Source organism: Delphinus delphis, chromosome 19, assembly GCF_949987515.2.
Source record: "Delphinus delphis chromosome 19, mDelDel1.2, whole genome shotgun sequence".
Taxonomy (NCBI): domain Eukaryota; kingdom Metazoa; phylum Chordata; class Mammalia; order Artiodactyla; family Delphinidae; genus Delphinus; species Delphinus delphis.
This window is the reverse complement of record NC_082701.1, coordinates 21,830,825-21,854,105: the sequence shown is the minus strand read 5'-3', so window position 1 is coordinate 21,854,105 and position 23,281 is coordinate 21,830,825. Positions and strand designations below refer to the sequence as shown.

The window sequence follows — 23,281 nt, the reverse complement described above, 5'->3', positions numbered from 1 at the left end:
GGAATTTTCTGGAGTTGTATTTGCTTTCTTGATGAAAAAATATATATGTTCTTAGTCCTTTGGCATTTTTTTTTTTTTAACCTAGAGAAGACTGTCCAATACAGCTGTCTTTCAGGTCATCTTTCCTACCTTAGTGATGTCTCAATAAGCCAAGGAGCATATTTCCATCGCCTGATTTCTTACAGGTTTCAGAGCTACCTGCTAGTGGAATTGGTAAAGAAGTCACATTGCTAGTAAGGTGTCCAATAACCAAAGAGGTTTTTGTGGTAGCATTGTGTTCTTACCCTTCACAATATTTATTGACATGAAAATCTGTAATCATATAATTGAGTACTATTCACTTAAAGGGGTTAACTCTTGAGGAATCATCACACAAAGAGGCTCACGTTTGCTTTTTACTGATATAAGGTGGTTCTTCCGTTGCACTTTTTTGATGGATTCCTCATGCTTGCTCTAATCTGCAAAGGTGAATAATTATCCTGGCAATAAAATCTTTGTTATTAACAGAAGAACTGGAAGCACCAACTAAGCCATGAAGGGATGGATAAAGGTGAAATAAGGTGCCTATTGTTAATGCTATGGGGAGCGGGCCTGATAAACAACTGCTTGAGCTTCCTGAATGCTTGAATGGCTTCCCAAGTACAGTAATGTACTGCCTGCATCATGAAAATGATATAGTTGAGGGGTCAGCAGGGCATGAGAAGGAATTATCCAAAAAAGTATTAACGATACACATTCTGTAGTTTCATAAGGTATAGAGTATTTATCACAATATATAAACTTCAGTTTCTAAGGCGTGTCATTAGATTGTTATTAGTGCTATTGTGGTGTGGTGTGTGTATTTCGAAACAATAGTAAAAATAAATATTATGATGTGCTGTTGAGCTTGCTTCTAGTGGAAGTAAAAATCATCCTACAAATCAAGGTCAAAAGAGACTGAGGATATCATTATCAAAAGGGGAGAAAAGCTAGAAGCCCAGGTTAATCTCCTAGTTTAGAAAGACGTACAGGTGAGATAAATTATCTGACCTGTTGGTAGTTTACATCTTATTTTATGACTGTTCTAGAATGAATTAGAAGTGGACAGTCTCCCAGTGTTTTTAGCCTATTTATTTTGCAAACGTTCCCTTTTTTGTGGCAATATGACTGCCTCTACCATCACTTAAACATCAATACTAATGATAATATATACTTGTGCAAGTTAATTTCCCACCTTAAAAATTGATTCACACTTTGTTCCTGATGACAAATGTATTCAGCAAAAAACTGCCAAACTGAGGAAACTTCCAATTTGGTCTCCAAGGTTATTTTATCTATTAATAATTGAATGAAGAATTTGTCAGTTTATTTTTTAGTGGTAGCAAGATGATATCATTTATCTACTGTACCCAAAGAATGAATCAGATTTTCTTATGTTCCAAATTTCTGGGGAGGGTGAGATAATAATCTCACAATTATTAAGAATAATGAAATAAGGCGAGTTTTAAAAAAATTTACAGCAGCAGTCATGTCAATTGAAGTGTGTGATGTGATTCACAATCCAGATAATCAATCCAGATAATCAATGTTTTAAATCAATGTTTTAAATTTAAACCATGCTTCTTTTGTAAACCTGCTGAAAATAACTGGTGTGGAGACTTGGGTAGTTCAAGGTTCAAGGAGATTTCACAATGCCAAATTTCTTTCTCTAAGGGAATGAAACTTAACATTTATTTAGCAAAATATTTAAAATATTCACTATTTATATGAAAATTTTTACTTCTTTCCTTTATTTTTCTATTTTCCCCCCTATAATATTCTCAATTTGGAGTCACCAGTGTTTTGACAAAGAAATGGATTAGGCTTTCCAAAGCACATATGGAAAAAAGGTGAAAGAGGGAAAAGAAAAAGCTAATTAAAGTGTTATTTTTGTATTCTGGTATCTGCCAACTTTTAATCTTTATAATTTAGTTGTGGGTGAATCCTTAAATTGAAAAGAAGAAAATGAAACTAGGATAAAAGCAAGAATTTTGTACATAAATATGTAAATACTAAACTCTGGAGAAAAAATTCCTGCCACTGATGGAATTACAGTTGGACAATCCATCAAAGAAAGACAGTTAATTTCTGACCCTCCAAAAATAGAGGTAAGTCCTTTTGCTACTAAAATGTAGTAAAACCTTGTTATTACAATTCATATCTTCTCCATAATTTTCACTCTTTCTCAATCCTATTAAGGTGTGTCATTAGATTGTTATTAGTGGAAGTAAAAATCATCTTTTTGCCAAACTTGAGAATTTCCCACAATTTGTACCCTACTCCTGTGGGTAATTTCTATATCTTCTAGTTCTTCTTCCCTTCCTCAATTACAGAGGTGAGTTAAGTCAAGGGCTTAGGAAAACAAAAAGTCAGCCTCTGAGAAGTCCAGTGGGAAGGGGTGTGTCTTCAGCAGAAGTAAAGTGATTAAACCCAAGGAGAAGAAAATAGGAGATCCAGGAGGGCTCCAGCATTATTTCAGCTTGTTAGGCACTATTTTTTCTATTTTAATAGTAAGAGTGGCAGTGGCAGAAGCTAGTCAAACTGAAATAGTCCTGGAGCTTCTTGGAATCCATTTACTTGAATGAAGATAAACCCCATTCTCTCATGGGCTGCTCGAACCATCCGTGCTTTCAGTTTCCTTCAAGTCCTATTTTTTAAGATAGGGAGAAAAGCTTTAGGAGCAGAATAGCTACTTTCTTTCATTTTATATTTCTCCTTACTTGCAACATTTTACTCTAATCCCCAGGAAAGAATAAAAGATGATTTGATTGTATTAAGACAATATATGCCTTCCTCTATTTATATACTTTTTAGATTGTCTTAGAGAAGGAAATATATGTGTGTGTGCATGTATGTGTGTGTGTGTATATATATATATATATATATATATACACACACGTATGGATATATACGTACACACACACATACTTCCTTTGGTTTTTGATCTGCAAAACATGAAGCAAATAAAATGTTCTTTGTAATCATATGCCAAGAAGGTGGTAAAAAAAATGTGATTTATATCTGCACATTCCAAAACATCATACTGCAAATCTTCACAAAACATTCTAAGCTATGTTTACACAACCTAAGCAAAGTGAACAGATACACACCATTTAGTGAATTTGGGTCTGTTCTAACTATGCATCAGAATTTTCTCTTGCTTTGAAGACCCACACATACAGGTTGGCTGGCCCCAGATTCTTGAACACTAATGTTCCATTTTAGCTTGGTGTTAGGTTTACCAAAATCTAGAGCAGCTTGTTTTCTAGAGAAATCTTAATACATTCTTGGGTTTGCCTGAAAGTTTTATATTAATAATGGTATAAGCAGTTGCTTCTAAATTTTTATGCAGCTTTTGAATTCTTAGGTTACTTAGGTGATAAAAAGTCCCATGGATGCTATTCTCTGAGTGTGGAAAATTAGCACTCTTCTAATAGTTAGTTCACTGAGTTATTCTCTGAATGCAAGGCTTTCTGAGTATTTAGGTAGAGAGAGTATTCATGGTCAAACACAGGACCTCCTTATGGAAGTTAGCCTGAGCATGCACAAGATGGAACAAATTCAGAAAGCTTCTGTTGTCTTCATCATGGTCTTCCATATGCCATACACAGGAATAGACAGTAGGGAAAAGAAAATGACAGTTAAGTTTCTAAATATATGATTTATTTGAAACATAAGATGTTCCAATTTCCCTAATAATATGTAACAGAAGACTAGTTAGTGATTTTCCCTAAGTCAGACGTTAACCATTGAAATCATGGAATTATATTTAGAGCTCTGAATTAGAAATCAGAAGAAAAAGATGCTGGTCCATGCTTTATTGCTTCTAACTTCATGACCTTGGGCAAGTCAGGTAATTTCTCTAAGCCTTAGTTTTCCCATCTGTAAAATAGGGTTAATTATCCTGTTGGGCACCTAATAAAACTATAAAAATTTATATGTGTAAACTGTACAAATAAAGAATATTATGATGATTATGATAGTTGGTTAAGTAAGCAAGTTAAAATTTTTTGCTGTGCAGAATTGAAATTAGTTCCTTTCAGAGCAGACTCTTCAACTTTACATTTTCCATTAAAACTAATACCAGATTTAAAAAGTGATGAAACCAGGAACTAAATATATCTCATGGAAAAACAATGTCTGATTTTTCTATTTTTAGCTTGGATATAAAAGTCTACACAGAATTATCTATATCTTAAGGGGAGACTAGAATGCACTTTACTCACAACTGAGCACCATCTACATGCATACTCACCAGACAGAACTGATTGTAGCATTTCCATTATCACATACGCAAATGCATTTGCCACACTCTGGAGGAAGTTATTTCTTTCCACTGGAGTGCTAAAGACTTTACAGACTTTTTGCATCATTTTAACTGCCCAATCCATGCAGTATAGTTCTTTCTCACATACCTGATTTAGACATACAAAGCATTATGGTAAATCTTTATTTGAAGAAAGCGGTAGAATTTGAAAATGGTATTAACAATGACCGTTTATAACTTTACAGAATTTAATACATATAACATCATGTTGAGTCTATAAATGGGAAATGCTCTTATATCTAATACTTCTTTGCTTTCAAATGGTATAAATTTAGTGGGGAAAAGTGTGAAGTAAAAAAAGCCTGGTTCAAGATTATCATAGAAAAAAAGATTATCATAGAATATTTGTTTATTAATGTAAGAAATAATATTGAAAACAATTGTTAAACATATGAAAAATAAGGCTCCTGCTCATTCATTCAATAAGTGTTTATTGAGCACATGCTAAGAGCTGGGGATACAATGGTAAGCCATAAAGACATGGCCTCTATTTTCAAGGAGTCCAATGAGGGTGACAGACAAACAATTTCAACAGGCAAGAGAGCCCTATGGTGACACCAACTTTCCATCTTGAGAGTAGTAGGGAATATTTCTCTATTATTTAAAAGATAGATAAAGTGAAAATTACATGTTTATAGGTAAAACTGACTGAAAGGAAAAAGGTTTATTTACTAATATCTTAAATGGTCAATTTAACTCACATAGCCAAATAACATAGAGCATGAAAATAAACTATATAGTACTGTAACTAAATAATGTTAACCTGACAAGAAAGATATATTGCCTACTTATTATGTGTAAAGCACTGTACAAGGCACTATGAAAGAAATAAGTGGCATAGTCCTGGATTTCAAAGAGCTTGCAATCTATTTTGGGAGATGACTTACCCCATACATACAGTGGCCTTAGAACACCACTGGTAAATGAAGATAAAGAGAAGACAAATCTGAGGCCATTTAGAGAAAATTAATGACCAGAGTTGAGATGTTAAACAGAGAAGGCTTTCCGGAGAAGGTTTCTCCACCCCTAGCGGTTTCCTCTCCATTCCTTTTACTACAGTGTGGCCAAACTCACCTTCCAAAAACGTAAAACTGACAATGTCTCCCTGCTTCCTAAAACTTGTCAGCAGTGTGGCTCCTGTGGTTCAGGCTCCACAGAATGGTCTACCAGGCCCTGCCTTACCTAGCCTCTCCCTTCCTATCTAAACTTACCATCTCCTCCTCTTCTGCACATTTTTCCCTTCAGAAATAATACTGAACTGCTTATAGTTCCCTGATATAGTCATGCAGTTCCAATTCTCTCTTTCCTTTTTTTTGTTTTGTTTTGAGGGCCTCTGCTTATTAAAATAAACATTTACATTTAGAATACAATTAATTTAGTAGCTTTCTTCACATTTTAAAAGAGCCACAGAGATTTCATTCATGTTTTAAGCAGTTGAGTTGGTGAAGATCCTGTCTCCATTTTGTAGAAAATGGATTACATTCAATTAGTCCTCACAACAGCCAACTGAAGATTATTCCATTGCTTTTGAAGCACTGGTTGGGCTGGCATCTGTGATGGAAGCCAAATAAATGAGATATCTATGCAACACATGCAGGTACATGCTTGAATAATTGAACCCCTCTGTCTGGTGAACACTTCCTATTCATTTAAAAAACTTATATCTACTGGAATTGGGGAAGCCCTCTCTGTACTCTATGCCCACCCAATATTGACTCCTCTCTGATACCTTTGTATCTTTTTTTACATATTTTTGCACTTATCACACTGAATTTATTTATATATACTTTGATATTGCTTAGAAGACTGTAAGCAGCTTTTGGTCAGGGATTTGTTCTATTAATTTCCACAGTCCTAAAATCTCTCACAGGTATGGCCCATAGTAAACACTCAGTTTGTGTTAAATACATTTTTAAATGTTTTTATTTTGAAAAACATTTTAACTATATAAAAGTAAAGAGAGTAGTATTATGAACCCCTAGTATCCATTCCCTAGCTTCAACAATTACTAATCTTGTTTCACTTCTACCACCACTCACTTACACCTTCTCTCCCTGCTGCCCAGGGATTATCCTGGAGCAAATCATAAGGGATGCTTTATTTCTAAATGGAATTTAAGGGAAAAAAAAGAATATAACTTGGCAGAGCTGTATAATGACAATCCAGATATGAAGTGGGGAGAGGTTAACACAAGGAATGATTCCAGATATGATAGTTTATCATATAAATTAAAAAATTTTTTTAAATATATAAAGTATATATAAAAATATATACTTAAATACTTAGTCTTTCAAAATGTTTCGTACATATTTCAGTTCCTTCAGGGCAGCTCCCTAGTAGGTCAACTATAATGTTAAACAATTTGCTAGAAAAAACTTATTTTATACTTACCAAAGCCAAAAAGACTATCAGCCTTGCCAGTTCAATGGCCCGTCCATTCATAGCTTTACTAGCCATGAAAGTGAAACAGACGCTGTTCCCACTTAGGATTAGGAGATGTGCATTATTCTCTAGAAGCCACTCACGGGGAACCACTTTTATTAAAGAAAGAACAGTTATTTAATAAGAAATTACACAATAGCTATAGTAAACATCATTAAATACATGCAATATTATATTACTTTATCGGAAATACAATCAGTGCCGAGGGAGAATCTCAGAAAAAATGCTTTAGTTTTCCGATTACAGCATTCAACCGGGGACAGAGATTATTTATTGCCAAGTCACAGCGACTCTCACAAATATACTAGTAATACAGTCAACGCATTTCTCCTACACATAGGTCAACAGACAAGGTGGTGTAATCCTGCTAAAGAAAGAAATCTTGTAAACTTTAGAATCTAAAGGATTATGCAGGAATGGGAAACATTGTTTCATCTCGCCAGTACCAACAGGAAAGGGCCTTCTTCTTACCCAACATTCGGACGTGTTTCTGAGAACTTCAAAATGGGAATAATTAAGCTAATTAAATTATGAAGCTTTCAAATAATAGCAATAAATACATATTTATAAAACTGGCAAGGAAAATGGAAGGAAAGTAAGTGGATTATATGCATTCTCTTCAAACATAAAGACAAACTTTAAATATTTTAAAGCATTTAGTGATTTCTAATAGGCAGTTCTTTTGTTACCTATAGAGTTGTCCTTACAATTTTATAACTGTATTCTAATAACAAATTTCTATTACTGTATGTGGTAAATAATTCCTTTTACCTGATAGTTCATCTACAAGACTGATAACATCATCTGCTGTCCATTCTTTGGTGCCTGTATCATACAGTAATTTAATGGCATCAGCCAAACCTTTCAGACTGGGTTCATCTGCAGGTCCTTCTACCATTTTCTGCCAAACCACCTGTCCTGAATGATAATTGAAACAAAAGCTAGGCTATGACAGAATAGTTGGCTTTGTGATAAAGACTACACAGATTGTTTAAAAAGGAAATTGGATTGCATAACGGAATCCATTACTTATATATGCTACTTTCAACTTTCATAATGAAAGATCAATTCTGATAACAGTATAAATTTTAATGTCTCTGACTGATGTGATGAAGCACAGCAACAATAGCTAAATGAGGAAAAGAAAAGGTAGTTTCACCAAGCAAAACACTGTTTCTGGTTCAAAGATAATGCTACCCCATAACAGAAATTAAAATAAACAATTGATGTAATCTTACTAAAATGAAATAAAACCTAGTGATAGACTTCCAAAAAGAGAGCATGCTGTTTCTGAGAATTTTCCAGACATTTATATCAAAACAGAGTAATCCAGTCAATTTTTTATTATTTACCTCTGACCAATTTCTCTTTGTGAATTACACACACAAAATTTGATCCCAGATTGGCTTCCTGCTGCTACTCAACACACTTTAAACTAGTTAACTCCTGATATAAGACAGTGTGAACTAAATACATGCTTATTTTAACATTCATCCAAGCAAAACTTAATTAGAAAGGCCAAAAAATTGCAAAAAATAATATGATGCACCCCAAATTAAGTAAAACATCAATTCTGACTACCACATTGCTTCCCTTGCATTATTAGTCCCCTACAGCAGCAAATATAATCTTGAGTTAAGATAATGTTTAAAGGGTTTCACTGGTGGCACAGTGGTTGGGAATCCACCTGCCAATGCAGGAGACACGGGTTTGAGCCCTGGCCCAGGAAGATCCCACATGCCTCAAAGCAACTAAACCCATGCACCACAACTACTGAGCCTGAGCTCTAGAGCCTGCGAGCCACAACTACTGAGTCTACGTGCCACAACTACTGAAGCCTGTGCGCCTAGAGCCCGTGCTCCGCAACAAGAGAAGCCACCGCAATGAGAAGCCTGCACACCGCAAGGAAGAGTAGCCCCTGCTCACTGCAACTAAAGAAAGCCCGTGTGCAGCAACGAAGACCCAACACAGACAAAATAAATAAATAAATATATTTTTAAAAATAATAATAATGTTTGTTTGTTTGTTTGCGGTACGCGGGCCTCTCACTGTTGTGGCCTCTCCCATTGTGAAGCACAGGCTCCGGACGCGCAGGCTCAGCGGCCATGGCTCACGGGCCTAGCCGCTCCGTGGCATGTGAGATCTTCCCGGACCGGGGCACGAACCCGTGTCCCCTGCATCGGCAGGCGGACTCTCAACCACTGCGCCACCAGGGAAGCCCGAAATGCAGTTATTTTGGGTAAATCAGAGATGATGAGAATATATTTGGAAATGGCCTGCAGCAGAACAATTTCTGTCTTGATGCTTAAGTTATATACAAGTCAATGTAGTATATACATTTATGAAACATGGTTTACTTATTAGGAATGATGAAACTAAGCAGGTACAAAAAGATATGTTTCCTAAAGTGAAAGTAATTAACCAATTTTGTAACATATATCCCAAAGAAATGGATGCTCACCATCTTGAGGAGCTACTGGTCCGAAGATGATATACAGTAATCTTGCCTGATTCACCATTGGCCATGGTTTTAATATGCACGTCAACCAAAATGCAGAATCACTTCGACGGGTCCAAGGATCAAGAAAAACGTTCCTACAGAACAGTCTGATCCATAACTCCAGTTTTGTGGCAATTCCTATGAAGACAAAAGCACTGTAAACAATTCTTCCTAGAAAGATTGATATGCATATTGGATAGGTCAAGACACACATCATTAAATGCTTTGTACTGAGAGTGTTACTTCATTTTACTCTGTAAAAATTTGAGATTATCAAGGAACTACTTTTTTTAAAACAACTTTATTGGGATACAATTTACACCCCATAAAATTTACCAATTTAAAGTGTACAATTCAACGTTTTTTTTTAGTATATTCACAGATATATGCGCCCATTACCAAGTAAATTTTAGAACATCTTGATTACCTCAAAAAGAAACCCTGCTCTTTTAGCTATCACTCTCCTATCCTTCTGCCCTTTACCACACCCAGCACTAAGCACTACTTGCCGTCTCTATAGATTTTCCTATTCTTCATATGAATGAAATCACGTAGTAGGTGGTTTTTTGTGACTGACTTCTTTCCTTAGCATGTTTTTTTTTTTAATACTTATTTTCTATTTATTTATTTGGCTGTGTTGGGTCTTAGTTGTGGCATGCGGGATCTTTTCATTGCAGTGCATGAGCTTCTCTAGTTGCGGCGCGTGTGTTCCAGAGTGCGTGGGTTCAGTAGTTGTGGGCTTAGTTGCCCCGTGGCATGTGGGATCTTAGTTCCCCGACCAGGGATGGAACCCACGTTGCCTGCATTGGAAGGCGGATTCTTAACCACTGGACCACCAGGGAAGTCCCCTTAGTATGTTTTCAAGGTATATCCATGTTATGGCAAGTATCAATACTTCATTCCTTTTTATGGCCAAATCATATTCCATTGTATAGATATACCACATTTTTTATCGATTCACCCATCAATGGATATTTGGGTTGTCTCACCTTTTGGCTATTATGAACAATGTTGCTATTAACATTCATGTACAAGTTTCTGTATGGACATGTGTTTTTGTTTCTCTTGAGGATATACCTAGGAATGGGATTGTTGGGTCACGTGGTAACTCTATATTTAATTATTGAATAACTACCAGATTGTTTCAAAGGTGACTGCACCATTTTGCATTCCCACCAGCAATGTATGAGGGCTCCAAATTCCCCACATTCTCACCAACGCTTGTTATCTGACTTTTTGGTTCTAGCCATCCTAGTGGGTATGAAGTGGTATCTCACGTTTTTTTTTAAACAGCTTTATTGAAATATATATAATTTACATACTGTATACCTTACCCTTTAATGTATATAATTCAACAGTTTTTGATATATTACATTATTTTCCTAAATTGTGGTAAATACATATGATATAAAATTTGCTATTTTAACCATTTTTAAACTATACAATGCAGTGGCATCAATTACAGTCACAGCGTTGTTCAACCATCTCCACTGTCTTACACTAAAATTTTTCATCTCAAACAGAAACTCTGTAACCATTAAGCAATAACTCTGCATTCCCCATCTTCCCACATCCTGGTAACCTCTAATCTACTTTCTGTTTTTATGAATTTGCCTGTTCTAGGTACCTCATATAAGTGGAATCATACAATATTTGTCTTTTGTGTCTGACTTATTTCACTTAGCATATATTTTCTTTTTTAAATTAATTAATGTATTTTATTTTACTTTTGGCTGCGTTGGGTCTTCATTGCCGCGCATGGGCTTTCTCTAGTTGCAGTGAGTGGGGGCTACTCTTCGTTGCGGTGCGCAGGCTTCTCATTGCGGTGACTTCTCTTGCTGTGGAGCATGGGCTCTAAGCGCACGGACTTCAGTAGCTGTGGTACTTGGGCTCAGCAGTTGTGGCTCGCAGGCTCTAGAGTGCAGGCTCAGTAGTTGTGGGACACAGGCTTAGCTGTTCCATGGCATGTGGGATCTCCCCAGACCAGGGCTCAAACCTGTGTCCCCTGCACTGGCAGGCATACTCTTAACCACTGTGCCACCAGGTAAGCCCCTTAGCATATATTTTCAGTGTTCATCCATGTTGTGGCCTGTATCAAAACTTCACCCCTTTTTATGAGTGAATAATATTCCATTGTATGTATATGCCACATTTTGTCTATTCATTCGTCTATTATGAACACTTGGGTTGTTTCCAGTTTTTGGCTACTGAAAATAATGCTTCAGTGAACCCTGGTGTACAAGTATTTGTCCTTGTTCCTCCTCTCAATTTCCTTAGTTATGTACCTAGGAGTGCAATTGCTGAGTCATATGATAACTCCACCTTTAGCTTTTTGAGGAATGTCCAAACTGTTTTCCCTGGTGGTGGTACCATTTTACATTTTATATTTTTTTTTTTTAATTTTTTTTTTTATTGGCTATTAATAGATGAAATTAAATTTCAAGTACATTTTCTTTTTAAATTTTATTTATTTAATTTATTTATTTTTGGCTGTGTTGGGTCTTCATTGCTGCACACGGGCTTTCTCTAGTTGCGGCGAGCGGGGGCCACTCTTCATCGCGGTGCACGGGCCTCTCACTATCGTGGCCTCTCTTGTTGAGGAGCACAGGCTCCAGACGCGCAGGCTCAGTAGTTGTGGCTCACGGGCCTAGTTGCTCCGCGGCACGTGGGATCCTCCCAGACCAGGGCTCGAACCCGTGTCCCCTGCATTGGCAGGCAGATTCTCAACCACTGCGCCACCAGGGAAGCCCCATTTTATATTTTTATACCATTTATGTTCTACTTACTTGTAGATAAGACAAGTGTAAATGGAAAGTCTGCCAATGCACTAAGGCCATATGTAAGTGTCTCCTGATGTGTTAAGTCAAGTAACACAGAAGTTTAGAGGAGAGAGATTATTGCAGGTCTGGGAACATCAGGAAAGGCTTTACAGAGGAGGTCAGGTAAATTGGGTCTTAAAGGGTAAAAAGGAGAGATGGTATTTCAGGAAAAAGAGAGAATGAATAAAAGGTATGAGGTAGAAATGTGTAAGACATGTCTGAGATACAGTGAGTAGAGCAATATGCCTATGTCAAACTGATACAGAGGTAGTAGGCAATAATTTTGAAAAAGTAAGTTAGGATTAGAATATGAAGGCCAATATAAACAGTTTGGGCTTTATTTTGAAGATATAAGGAAGCTAATAAAACTTTTTGATCAAGAGAGAGACATGATAAATTAATTTTGTTATTGTTTCATTGGGCTTCTATGTCTGCCTTTAAAATAAAAATCTGCCATGATTTGTTTCATAATGAAATATTTCAAGCTGACAGAAAAGCAGAGATACTATAACAAACACTGTGTACTGATCAGTTAGCTTTGTCAAATCTTTAGTTTTTTGCTATATTTGCTTCAGATTTTTAAAAATAAATAAAACATTCTGATATAGTTAAAACTTCCTGTGTATCAGTCCCAATCACCTTCCTCCCCAGAGGTAATCACCATCTTGAATTGGGTTTTATCCCTCCTGTATTAGTCAGCTTTCTCTAGAGAAACAAAACTAACAGGATGTGTGTATATACATAGAGAAGGATTTATTTTGAGGAATTTGCTCATGAGGATTCTGGAAGCTTGGCAAGTCCATAATCTGCAGGGTAGGGTGGGAGGCTGCAGACAAGAGAAGAGTTCTAGTTCAAGTCCAAAGGCAGTCTGTTGGTAGAATTCTTTCTTGTTTGGGGAGGGGAGTCTTTTTCTGTTAAGGCCTTCAAGTGATTGGATGAGGCCCACTCACATTATGGAGGGTAATCTACTTTACTCAAAATCTACTGAGTTAAATGTTAATCTCATCTAAAAAATAACTTCAAAGAAACATCTAGAATAATGTTTGACCAAATATCTGGGTACTGTGGCCTACCCAAGTTGACACCCAAAATTAACTATCATACCTCCCAACTATGTTTTTATACTTTTTTACATATGTATATAACCATAAAGAATATATAGAATTGTTTTGCATGTTTTTAATATGTATATAAATGGTATCATATTAAAAGCATTGTTTGGTAACCTTTTTTTCTCAAATTATATTTTGAGATTTATCCATAGTAAGACACATGGCTCTAGTTAATTCATTTTAACCACTAATGTTTTTTTTTTAAATAAATTTATTTTTTTATTTTTATTTTTGGCTGCATTGGGTCTTCGTTGCTGTGCATGGGCTTCTCTCTAGTTGCAGCGAGCGGGGGCTACCCTTTGTTGTGGTGCGCAGGCTTCTCATTGTGGTGGCTTCTCTTGTTGCGGAGCACAGGCTCTAGGCACGTGGGCTTCAGCAGTTGTGGCACGTGGGCTCAGTAGTTGTGGCTTGCAGGCTCTAGAGCGCAGGCTCAATAGTTGTGGCACACGAGCTTAGTTACTCCGTGGCGTGTGGGATCTTCCGGGACCAGAGCTCGAACCCATGTCCCCTGCATTGGCAGGCAGATTCTCAACCACTGCACCACCAGGGAAGCCCACTACTAATGGTTTTAATTGTATAAATATGCCATAATTCATTTATCCATTCTCCTGACAACAGGCATTACTTTGTTTGCAGCTTTCCCTGGTTACATGCTGCAATGCTCATTCTTATATGTCTCCTTGTGCATACTGTGGGAGTTTCTCAGAGTGAAATTGCTAAATTGTAGGGTTCTTTTAATTTTTTTTTTTGGCTGCACCGTGCGGCATGCAGGATCTTAGTTCCCCGACCAGGGATCACACACAGTGGAAGCATGGAGTCCTAACCACTGGACTGCCAGGAAAGTCCCTCTTATAATTTTTGTTTGTTTGTTTGTTTGGTACGCGGGCCTCTCACTGTTGTGGCCTCTCCCGTTGCGGTGCACAGGCTCCGAACGCGCAGGCTCAGCGGCCATGGCTCACGGGCCCAGCCGCTCCGCGGCATGTGGGATCTTCCCGGACCGGGCACGAACCCGCGTCCCCTGCATCGGCAGGCGGACTCTCAACCACTGCGCCACCAGGGAAGCCCTCTCTTATAATTTTTAAAATATGAACTATTTCAGGTATATATAGAAGTTTAAAAAATACTGTAATGAACACCTTTGTATCCTCCACCAGCTTAAGGAATAAAATATTATTAATGTGGTTGAAGCCCTCTGAGAGCTTCTCTTTCTCTAATCACAGGCCACTTCTGCCTCACTATCTGATTCAGTGTTTATCATTCCCTTACATCTCTTTGTCTTTTTACTACAAACGAATGCCACAATTTATTTTGAAATACACTTTAGAACTATACTTTTTTTTTTTCTATTTTAATCTCTGTATAAGGTTATCTCTGAATTTTAGTTCTTTACCTGGTTTGCTGCAGACAACTGTCTGCATGTTGCGGGAGAGATTAGTCAGCTCACATAAGAAGTTATAAACACGATGGCACTCAAGTTCATCCCATCCTGCTGTTAAGGTCTGAGGATGATAAAGGAAACATTTCAGATGTTCAAACTATCAAATCAAAACATAAGTCACTATTGCCTTATGACCATAACTGCTGTAGTATAAAATCGAGGCAATGTGCAATTTTTATCCACTATGGAACTGTTCAAATTCATAGGAAATTTTATATAAACAAAACCTAGAAATGCTCCAAAATCCAGTTTCTTTTTGGTTGCATAGGGAGTATCTTTTCAGGGAACTAAATGGTACTGAATCCTGAACTCTGACAGTATAGATAGAACTTTAGACATCTGACTCACAACCATACTGTGGCTTAGTTTTAGACTACAGTAGAACTCTTTTGGTCCCCTCTAGCTATCAGTTATGATATTGCTTACAAATGATAATGACCTCATTTTAATGTGACAATCATGAGCATTTATTTACGACATTTGGGTGTGAACAAAAAACAATTTTTATTAGGACCAAATATAGTAATTATCTTTGAGGAGACCAGAATGTACAGTTAAACATATATGAAAAATTCAAATGGTATTCAACTATATGTAGATTTTGAAAAAGTTGATTAATCATATCAATTTTTCTTAAAATAGTTGAGCTATATTTCAGTAGTTTGAAAATGAATCTTATTCTCTTTGGAAGGACATAATAGAAACTGCTCACAGTGGTTACTTCTGTTGAAGGGAACTCTGTGAACAAGGAACAGGCCTGGGAGGAGACTTAATATTCACTTTATACCATTTTGTACCTTTTGAATTTTATATGAATACATGGGCTCATATTACCTGTTCCAAAGGGAAAAAGAAAAAGCAGAAATCTATCTATCTTGGAAGAGGGCTAGAAGGAGGGCCTATGCCCCTGGAATCTGTACATGCAGATGGTGGCTGGCTGGCAGGATGGGTTATAAGCAAGACTGTTGTAAGATTGTTGTAAACCTCATAAGGTTGCTGTAATATTTAAGTAAGTTAATACATGTAAACTGCTTAGAACAGTGCAATATATTAATAATATATTGAACAGCATTAATAATAATGTTATTATTATAATGTTTATAATAAAATAGTAAAAAATGTTCTTAAAATCATGCAGTTGATTTCTTCCCCCCTCCCAGGTTTACTGAGATATAATTGATGTATAACATTGTATAAGTTAAAGACATATAACATAGTAATTATATATATATAGCAAAATAATTACCACAAAAAGGTTAGTTATCCCTATCATTTCCTATAGTTACTATTTTTTTTATACAGTTCATTTCTAAGATCACATCTTAAATAACTAGCCCAAGACTTAAAACTCATTGCACACACACACCCTCTACCCCACAATATTTCTAGTCATTACAATTGGCTGGAAACTTCAAGGACATTGGTATAGAGCAAATAAGTGTTAAACATTTCTTACCAGTGAGAAATCCAAGAAGAAAATCTGAGGTGGCAAACATATTATTGGATTAACACATTCTCAAACATTTACAATGTTACTTTGTTTTCTTTTTAGATCATTATTACTTTTATTATCCTATAGAAAGACAGATTACATGCTCTACTTGATAACAGTTCAAAAAGAATTCCTTTTCTTCTTTCACTAAAAAAAAAATGTACCTGTAAAAACATGCCGTAACATGGTAATCCTAAACATTGCAATGGAGTTACACAGCCGTTAAATTTAAAACAGGAAACCTGTAAAGAGAACAACTGTTAATTCCTCCTTTTCACTGCAACTGTGCAATGATTTGACATTCAAATTTAATGGAAATACGCAAGGATTGTTTTCAGTCTAAACTGAAAATAAAACACTAAATAACTGATTAGTCACATGTTATATAGGTGGGGATTATGAAATATAAAACAAAGTCTTTGCCTCAAGGAGCTCACACTTTATTTAGAACAATAAGATATACATACATGAAATTAATTTTATATTTCAGGATAAAGTATGTATAAATGCTAAAATGACCAAATAAACATATCAGATACAATGAAAGCAGGGAAAGGATAATTTTGAGAATGATTAAAAAAGCTTATGAAGGATGTGAAACAAGCAATGTCTTTAAGTAGGATTCAAATATAATCAATAGATAGTATTGGTGAGGGAAACAATAGGGCAAAATGGTATAGAGGTAAAAATTTTAAATATTCATTTGGACAGAAAGATATGAGCAGCTTAATTAGGCTCAAAGTAGTAGAAAGTAAGGCTGCACTGTCAGGGGGAACCCCCTAAATACCACCTGTGGACTTTGGACCTTATCTTGATGAAATTGAGTAGCCACGGAAATATTTTTAAAGCAAGAAAATTAATTTGATGTAAGTGATTCAGCATTTAGAATGTCTTGGGAAGTGAAGAAGTGAATGGCAGAAAGATCATCTTGGAAGCTGCTGCGATAACATACAGCTGAACTCAATGCAAACACTGACATGAAAAAAGCCAGTGGATCAGAAACAGTTTGCATACTATTGAGTGTAAAACTGAATCAGCAGTATTAGATATATATTGGGTTTATATAGTAAAACTCAATGTCTAACAGAGATTATGCCCAAACATATTGATACACATTTCCAAGTCATAAATTATCATAAAAGGTTTGTCATTTTATGTATTAAAAATAGTTTTAACACAAATATTTAAATAGTAAAATGTTAACATTTGGAAATAATTTTCATTTTAATAAAATATCTAAATCACCACTTTAAAACAACCTCAGAATTCCCACATGAGGTAAAAATACTTTTATTACTCCGATAAACCTAATAAACTTGAATGATGTACTTAGTTATATGTAAAAATTATTTTATAATAAGTAAAATACTCCTATACTACATTTTGGTGTTTTATAATCTCTGAGCATTTGGTAAAGTATTAGATTATCATCAACCAACTTTTTAGTACCAATTCATGAAATTCCACTAATTAAAGATAGATTTAAAATGAGTATAAGACATTAATAATAAAATATATTTACTGGAAATCAAGACTGTGAGCTAATTCAGAAGTATGATCTTACTTCTGAGAGTATCTTGTGAATGTACTTCAGTCTTTCCTTTGTGGGTAGCAGCAATGTACATCTTTTAAACAGTAGACCTGAGAAAGTAAAGAGACATATGAAAAAATGACAACAATGTAATTAACTTAAGAATATCTATAACTCACAGCATAATGTTTCCTGAAAGTCAAGTATACGATAGTGGATTGTGAGCTGATAGAGTTTTTAAGAGGAAGTTTGGGAGGAAGGGTGCAAAACACATATATGGTGTTTACCAAGTGACTCTGGTGTCCACCTAAGAGGCTATGGCATAAAATCTTACAAAAAATTGTGAAATTGATGGTATAGTACAGATATGAGAAAGTATTCAGATTTTAAAAGATACAATAACCAAACACAAAACAAAACAGGGAAACTCTGCTGTCTTTATTCCATAGAAAACATATTCCAATACCTCTTAAAATTAAGCTCATGTCCACCATGAAAAATGTTTTAAGAGTTGCTAATGGAAAGAATGAGAAAAGAGATTTTTGTACTCCTTTCTCCAAATACAAAAACTTGAAGTCGTAAGTATTTAAAATTTCAGAGATTAGAAGTCGGTTTTTCTCTCACAGAAAGTATCCAGTTCGGATGAAATATTTATCTCTTCCTTCAGAGATATCCTTTTATGGGGCTTGCATGTTAAGAATGTATAGAATTTTGTGTTTAGATATTTAAAAAAGAAAAAAAAACCTTCAATTTCCCAGTGAGATATGTAACTTGAACTACAGTGACAGGAAGTGTATGGTTATGATTTATTTCCTCTAAGTGTTCTGTTTTCCTAAAATGGCAATACATTGTTAACATTCCTATAAGGCCAAATGTCCTCAAACTAAAAATAAGATACATGGTAGGAAAATATATATCTGAATATCATGACTTTCTTCAGTTTTCATCTTCTCTGCATTTACTTTTTTACATAATATAATAACTACTTTATATATAATTCTGTAGACTCTATGGGAATTGAATCTATTTTTAGAAGTTGCTATGTTTGGGCAACACATGACCAGAATTGAGTTTTAAACATAAGCCCTCCTTATTATGGTACATAAAAAGACATTTTCAGTGTTTAGTTTTCAGGCTGAGTTCTCTTCCTTTCATGTTTTGGCATCCAGTCCCATGGCATATCATAGCTGGGGAATTCTAAGCTATAATTGTATGTTGGTTGCTTTTTCTAATGTAGAACGCCTATTTTTAAGGGTTTCAATTTACCATAAAAACCAATTCTGGCTGGGCTTCCCTGGTGGCACAGTGGTTGAGAGTCCACCTGCCGATGCAGGGGATGCAGGTTCGTGCCCCGGTCCGAAAAGATCTCACATGCCGCAGAGCAGTTAGGCCCGTGAGCCATGGCCAATGAGCCTGCGTGTCCGGAGCCTGTACTCCGAAACGGGAGCGGCCACAAAAGTGAGAGGCCCGTGTACGGCAAAAAAAAAAACCCCAAAAAACAATACTGGCTGACTTATTTATTCTTTTAACACAGGTGCTCTGCTATACCCTTTAGAGACTAACTTCTTTAATTTCTTCCCACTAAAATAGAGTCAGATGTAATGTTCTTTCCACACTGGCCATCTGCTCTGTTTTGTATGAAGAAGCAAATTAAAATTTATAATCCTTAGAATGGAGAATTCTGAAAATGTTATTTTAATGTCGGAAAACAAGAACAGATCAGATAGGAATGGCAACATGAGGAAATGGTAAGTACATCAAACATTTGTCTAAAGAATTAGTCATAAGCTAGGTGTCTGCACAAAATTTAAATGGAAGGTTGAAATCATTACATGAGTAAAACCATTTTTAAAAGCTAGCTTTTGAGATCAATACATATTTGTATTTTTAACTGAATTATCCACATAATTGTCTTAATGCTATTTTGTTTGTTTATGCAATTGAATCTGGTCAGGGAGAAAAAATTCTTTCAAATTAAAACTAAAGAATAAGTTTTTCCCAAGTAGCCTTCCTCAGCATCCGATGATATTGGAAAAAAAGATATTCACAATAACAAGAAGCAAAAAGTAATTGCCGTATTCTGTTACAGGCTTCACAAAGCCTAATAATAAATACTGAAACAAATAACATTGTAACCAGATTACAGACCTTTCATTTAGCCTTACTAAGTATACCTGTCAAATACAGTTTGGTGTATTTACATATCTATATAGTCTTATTTTATTATCTTAAAGCTAGGCATCCTTGGGCTACTAAAAGGTAACTTACTCTTATGCCTTTATTTACATCTCAACATCACTCTGATATTTAATTTTATTGCCATGTTTTGGTTAATTATAAGTAGCTTCATAATTAAACTGGTGTCATTAGTCAAGTCAAAATTAGAATTTTTTTTCAGCACTCTTAGGGAGAATGAAATCAATGAATGGGGTAAAAGACATAAATGATTACAAATCAAGGGAAGAAATTGTCCAGAATTTCTTTTGATAAGGTTAATTTAATAATAGCATTATGATTTATTAGTAAATATGCACAGTGCTTTTAAAAAAAAAGAAAACCACTGTTTCTGATAAGAGAATAAGTGATTTTTCACAATAATATGCTTAAATTTCTATTTTAAGAACTAGATTATGGTTGAAAGGGAAAAGCAGTACAGAGATAAAACTCATTAGATTCACAGGAAGTAAAGCATAGAAAATACATCAATTTCCTAAACTGGCAAGCCACCTAGACAATAAGCACAGGTGACATTGTATCCACATGAAATCACAAGGACTGACACTTTAAAGTGCATTCTCTCATCTTTAAATATAAGTGTAAGGGACTGTTATTAAGGGAAAGTCCTTACACTGAAGAGTAAAAGCATCATAGAAATAGGAAGTATTCCATTTCGCACAGGCCTTACAGAATTGTATAATAAAATCCCCTTAATTAAGTATAGTTCTTTACTTGTTACAATTCTCATTACATTACATAAATTACCTAGAGATCTGTAGTGTTCCAATATAGTGGAGTTTTGTCTCCTGTCAGGCAGCTCAAGGTTATGAAAGTCCTGTAGTAAAAGTCTTTTGCTTCCTGATGAGGTTGAGATATAACTAATAATGTGCTGGCTGACTGTTTTGGACACCATGCTTAGCACGCTGATATCCTTCACTATCAAAAGAAACATATATATATATATATATATATATATATATATATATATATGTATATATATATATATATACACACACACACACACACATATATGAACGGCTTAAATACAAGAACATCACTATTAGCACAATCTATTAATTTATAATAGATTAATAACAATAATATTAATACTAAATAATAAATAAATAATAAAAGTGGGGGAAAAGGAAAATCTTAAAATTGTTTTAAATCTAGTTCTCAATGAATTAGAAACATTGGGGATGTAACAGTCAAATTACCATGTCATTATAATTAGAAGCATGTTTTAAAGCATTTGAGTATCATATTTTCTTTAAGTAGCACTTACCTAACACTGATGAAATTTTAAAAATAAACAATGTGAACACCATTAACATTCTAGCAGGGCCTAAGATGACAAACTAGTTCTTGGGGAAAATAAAACATTCAATTGTCCATGTAGCCTACTCATAGTCCCCAAACCTCACCTGACAAACATCTTAAGATTATTTGGAATATTTCCAATGGCAAGGCTTTAAAATTTCCAAGCGTTGATAAGGGCTGAGAATCTGGGTCAAGGATGTTGGAAAAACGGTTGGATCGATGATTACGACGTCTGTATTTCTGGTTGGGAATCAAAGTGAAACTGGTATTTACTCTAGATGCCATTTTTTTTCTTATCTCATGAATTTATCCTGATTAGAAAAACAAAGTAAAAGAGACAACGAAGAAAGGAAATCAAAACGGTGAAGAGCTGTTGTTTTTTAAAATGGAGAGGTTCATACATTGAAGGGCAACAGCTGTCTCTTTGTATTTACAAAACTTTTAATGTGATGTCCAATTTATGGAGTTCCAACCAGTAGAGTCTATTTATTCATCTCAGCATGATATGAAATACTTAAAAATCTTTTCCCTCTTAGCCAAATATTTTAGATAGAGCTTTAGTAGAAAATGAGATGTATATTTGGATGAGATATATTCTAAGAAAAGAAATATGACATTTTTATGTGACATTTTTAAAGGGGCTTCCCTGGTGGCACAGTGGTTAAGAATCCGCCTTCCAATGCAGGGGACATGGGTTTGAGCCCTGGTCTGGGAGGATCCCCTATGCCGCAGAGCAACTTAGCCCGTGTGCCACAACTACTGAGCCTGCGTGCTACAACTACGGAAGCCCACGCGCCTAGAGCCCTTGCTCTGCAACAAGAGAAGCCACCGCAATGAGAAGCCCGAGCACTGCAACAAAGAGTAGCCCCAGCTCGCCGCAACTAGAGAAAGCCCGTGCGCAGCAACGAGGATCCAATGCAGCCAAAAATAAATAAATAAATAAAATTAAATTAAATTAAAAAATAGAAATGTGATATTTTTAAAAAGTAAAAGATTTAACACAAAAAATAAATTTAATATTCAATATTTGTCAATTAGTATGTTGCTTTTACAATCTTTACATTCTTAAAAAAATCTAAGTATTACTGTAATATTAAAAATTTATAGTAATGTTTCTCTATTTCTTTAAAACTGAGTACTGACATGTTTTGTTAAAACAATAAAGACAAAAGAGATTAAAAAATAGAGATTTTAGTTTACAGCTTTTAAAATTTACTAGCTCTAACAGATTAAGATGATTGCATTATGATTACCAATTATGTGCAATGAAATCAAAGTTTTGTAAAACTAATAAGACTAGAATAAATTAATAATTGCTCCTTCAATTCCACTTTTGGTTAATAGTAGATACTAAATAAGTCTTAGGAAGGGCCTACACGACTTATTTCAAAATGAATATTTCCTAGAAGGAACTTTGTTAAAATTACTGATAATTTACTTACACGAAACAATAATTCTTTTAAAAAATGTTATTCATCACACACAGTGACTTTGTGTCACTCCTCCTACAATTCGGAAAACACTGTCCTTTGTATATATACATGTATAGGTACATATGCATAAGTACAACTCCAATCTAAGGCTCCTTGTTTCTGAAGGAACCACTAAGACAGCTCATCAAAGAGTTACAATATATCTGACGAAAATGCATTTTCTCCTTTTGTCAGAAAATTTCTAAAAATCACATTGTTACTTATTCATCTAAAAGGTTACCTGTCAACTTATATCAATTTAAAATCAGCTATATATTTGAAAATGTGGCCAAGAAACTTAGTGCTTAGTGAAAAGCATACTGTGAACCTCCTTTAAAACCATACTATACATAGCGCTCTGCTTCAGCATTCAATGAGCATTGAATTTAGCAGATATTTTAAAATAATCATTAAAATTACACAAGTAACATGTGCATTGTCAAAATTTTACAAAATACAGCAAAACAAAAAGAAGAAAATTAAATTCATTTGGTTTTTAACATTTAAAATTAAGCACTTTGGTTTACCATTCAGAATTTTACATATACATTTCATTTTTACAAAAAAAGAGGGAATCTCTGTTCACACTATTT

The 23,281-nt window shown here is 35.0% G+C and overlaps 1 protein-coding gene across 1 annotated transcript; it reads right to left on the bottom strand.

Annotated features, from left to right (window-relative positions):
* Positions 1–3,499: 3,499 nt before the first annotated feature.
* On the bottom strand, positions 3,500–21,501 carry FBXO47 (F-box protein 47). Its single transcript, XM_059997094.1, has 10 exons — positions 21,321–21,501; positions 20,662–20,832; positions 17,713–17,789; positions 16,313–16,390; positions 14,609–14,717; positions 9,249–9,425; positions 7,559–7,705; positions 6,737–6,879; positions 4,262–4,433; positions 3,500–3,609 (listed from the first exon to the last, which is right to left on the bottom strand). Exons 1-10 carry the CDS (start codon positions 21,499–21,501, stop codon positions 3,500–3,502), a joined length of 1,365 nt encoding a protein of 454 aa, XP_059853077.1.
* Between the last annotated feature and the right edge of the window lie 1,780 nt (positions 21,502–23,281).

What these genes read in the sequence shown, in the direction of transcription:
- FBXO47 (XM_059997094.1), bottom strand. Translation starts at nt 21,501, where the DNA reads ATGGCATCTAGAGTAAATACCAGTTTCACTTTGATTCCCAACCAGAAA. An exon ending in TTCACAAGATACTCTCAGAA is followed by an intron (nt 16,391 to 17,712) that starts GTAAGATCATAC and finishes TTCTCTTTACAG; the next exon opens with GTTTCCTGTTTTAAATTTAA. An exon ending in ACCAGTAGCTCCTCAAGATG is followed by an intron (nt 7,706 to 9,248) that starts GTGAGCATCCAT and finishes ATTATCATTCAG; the next exon opens with GACAGGTGGTTTGGCAGAAA.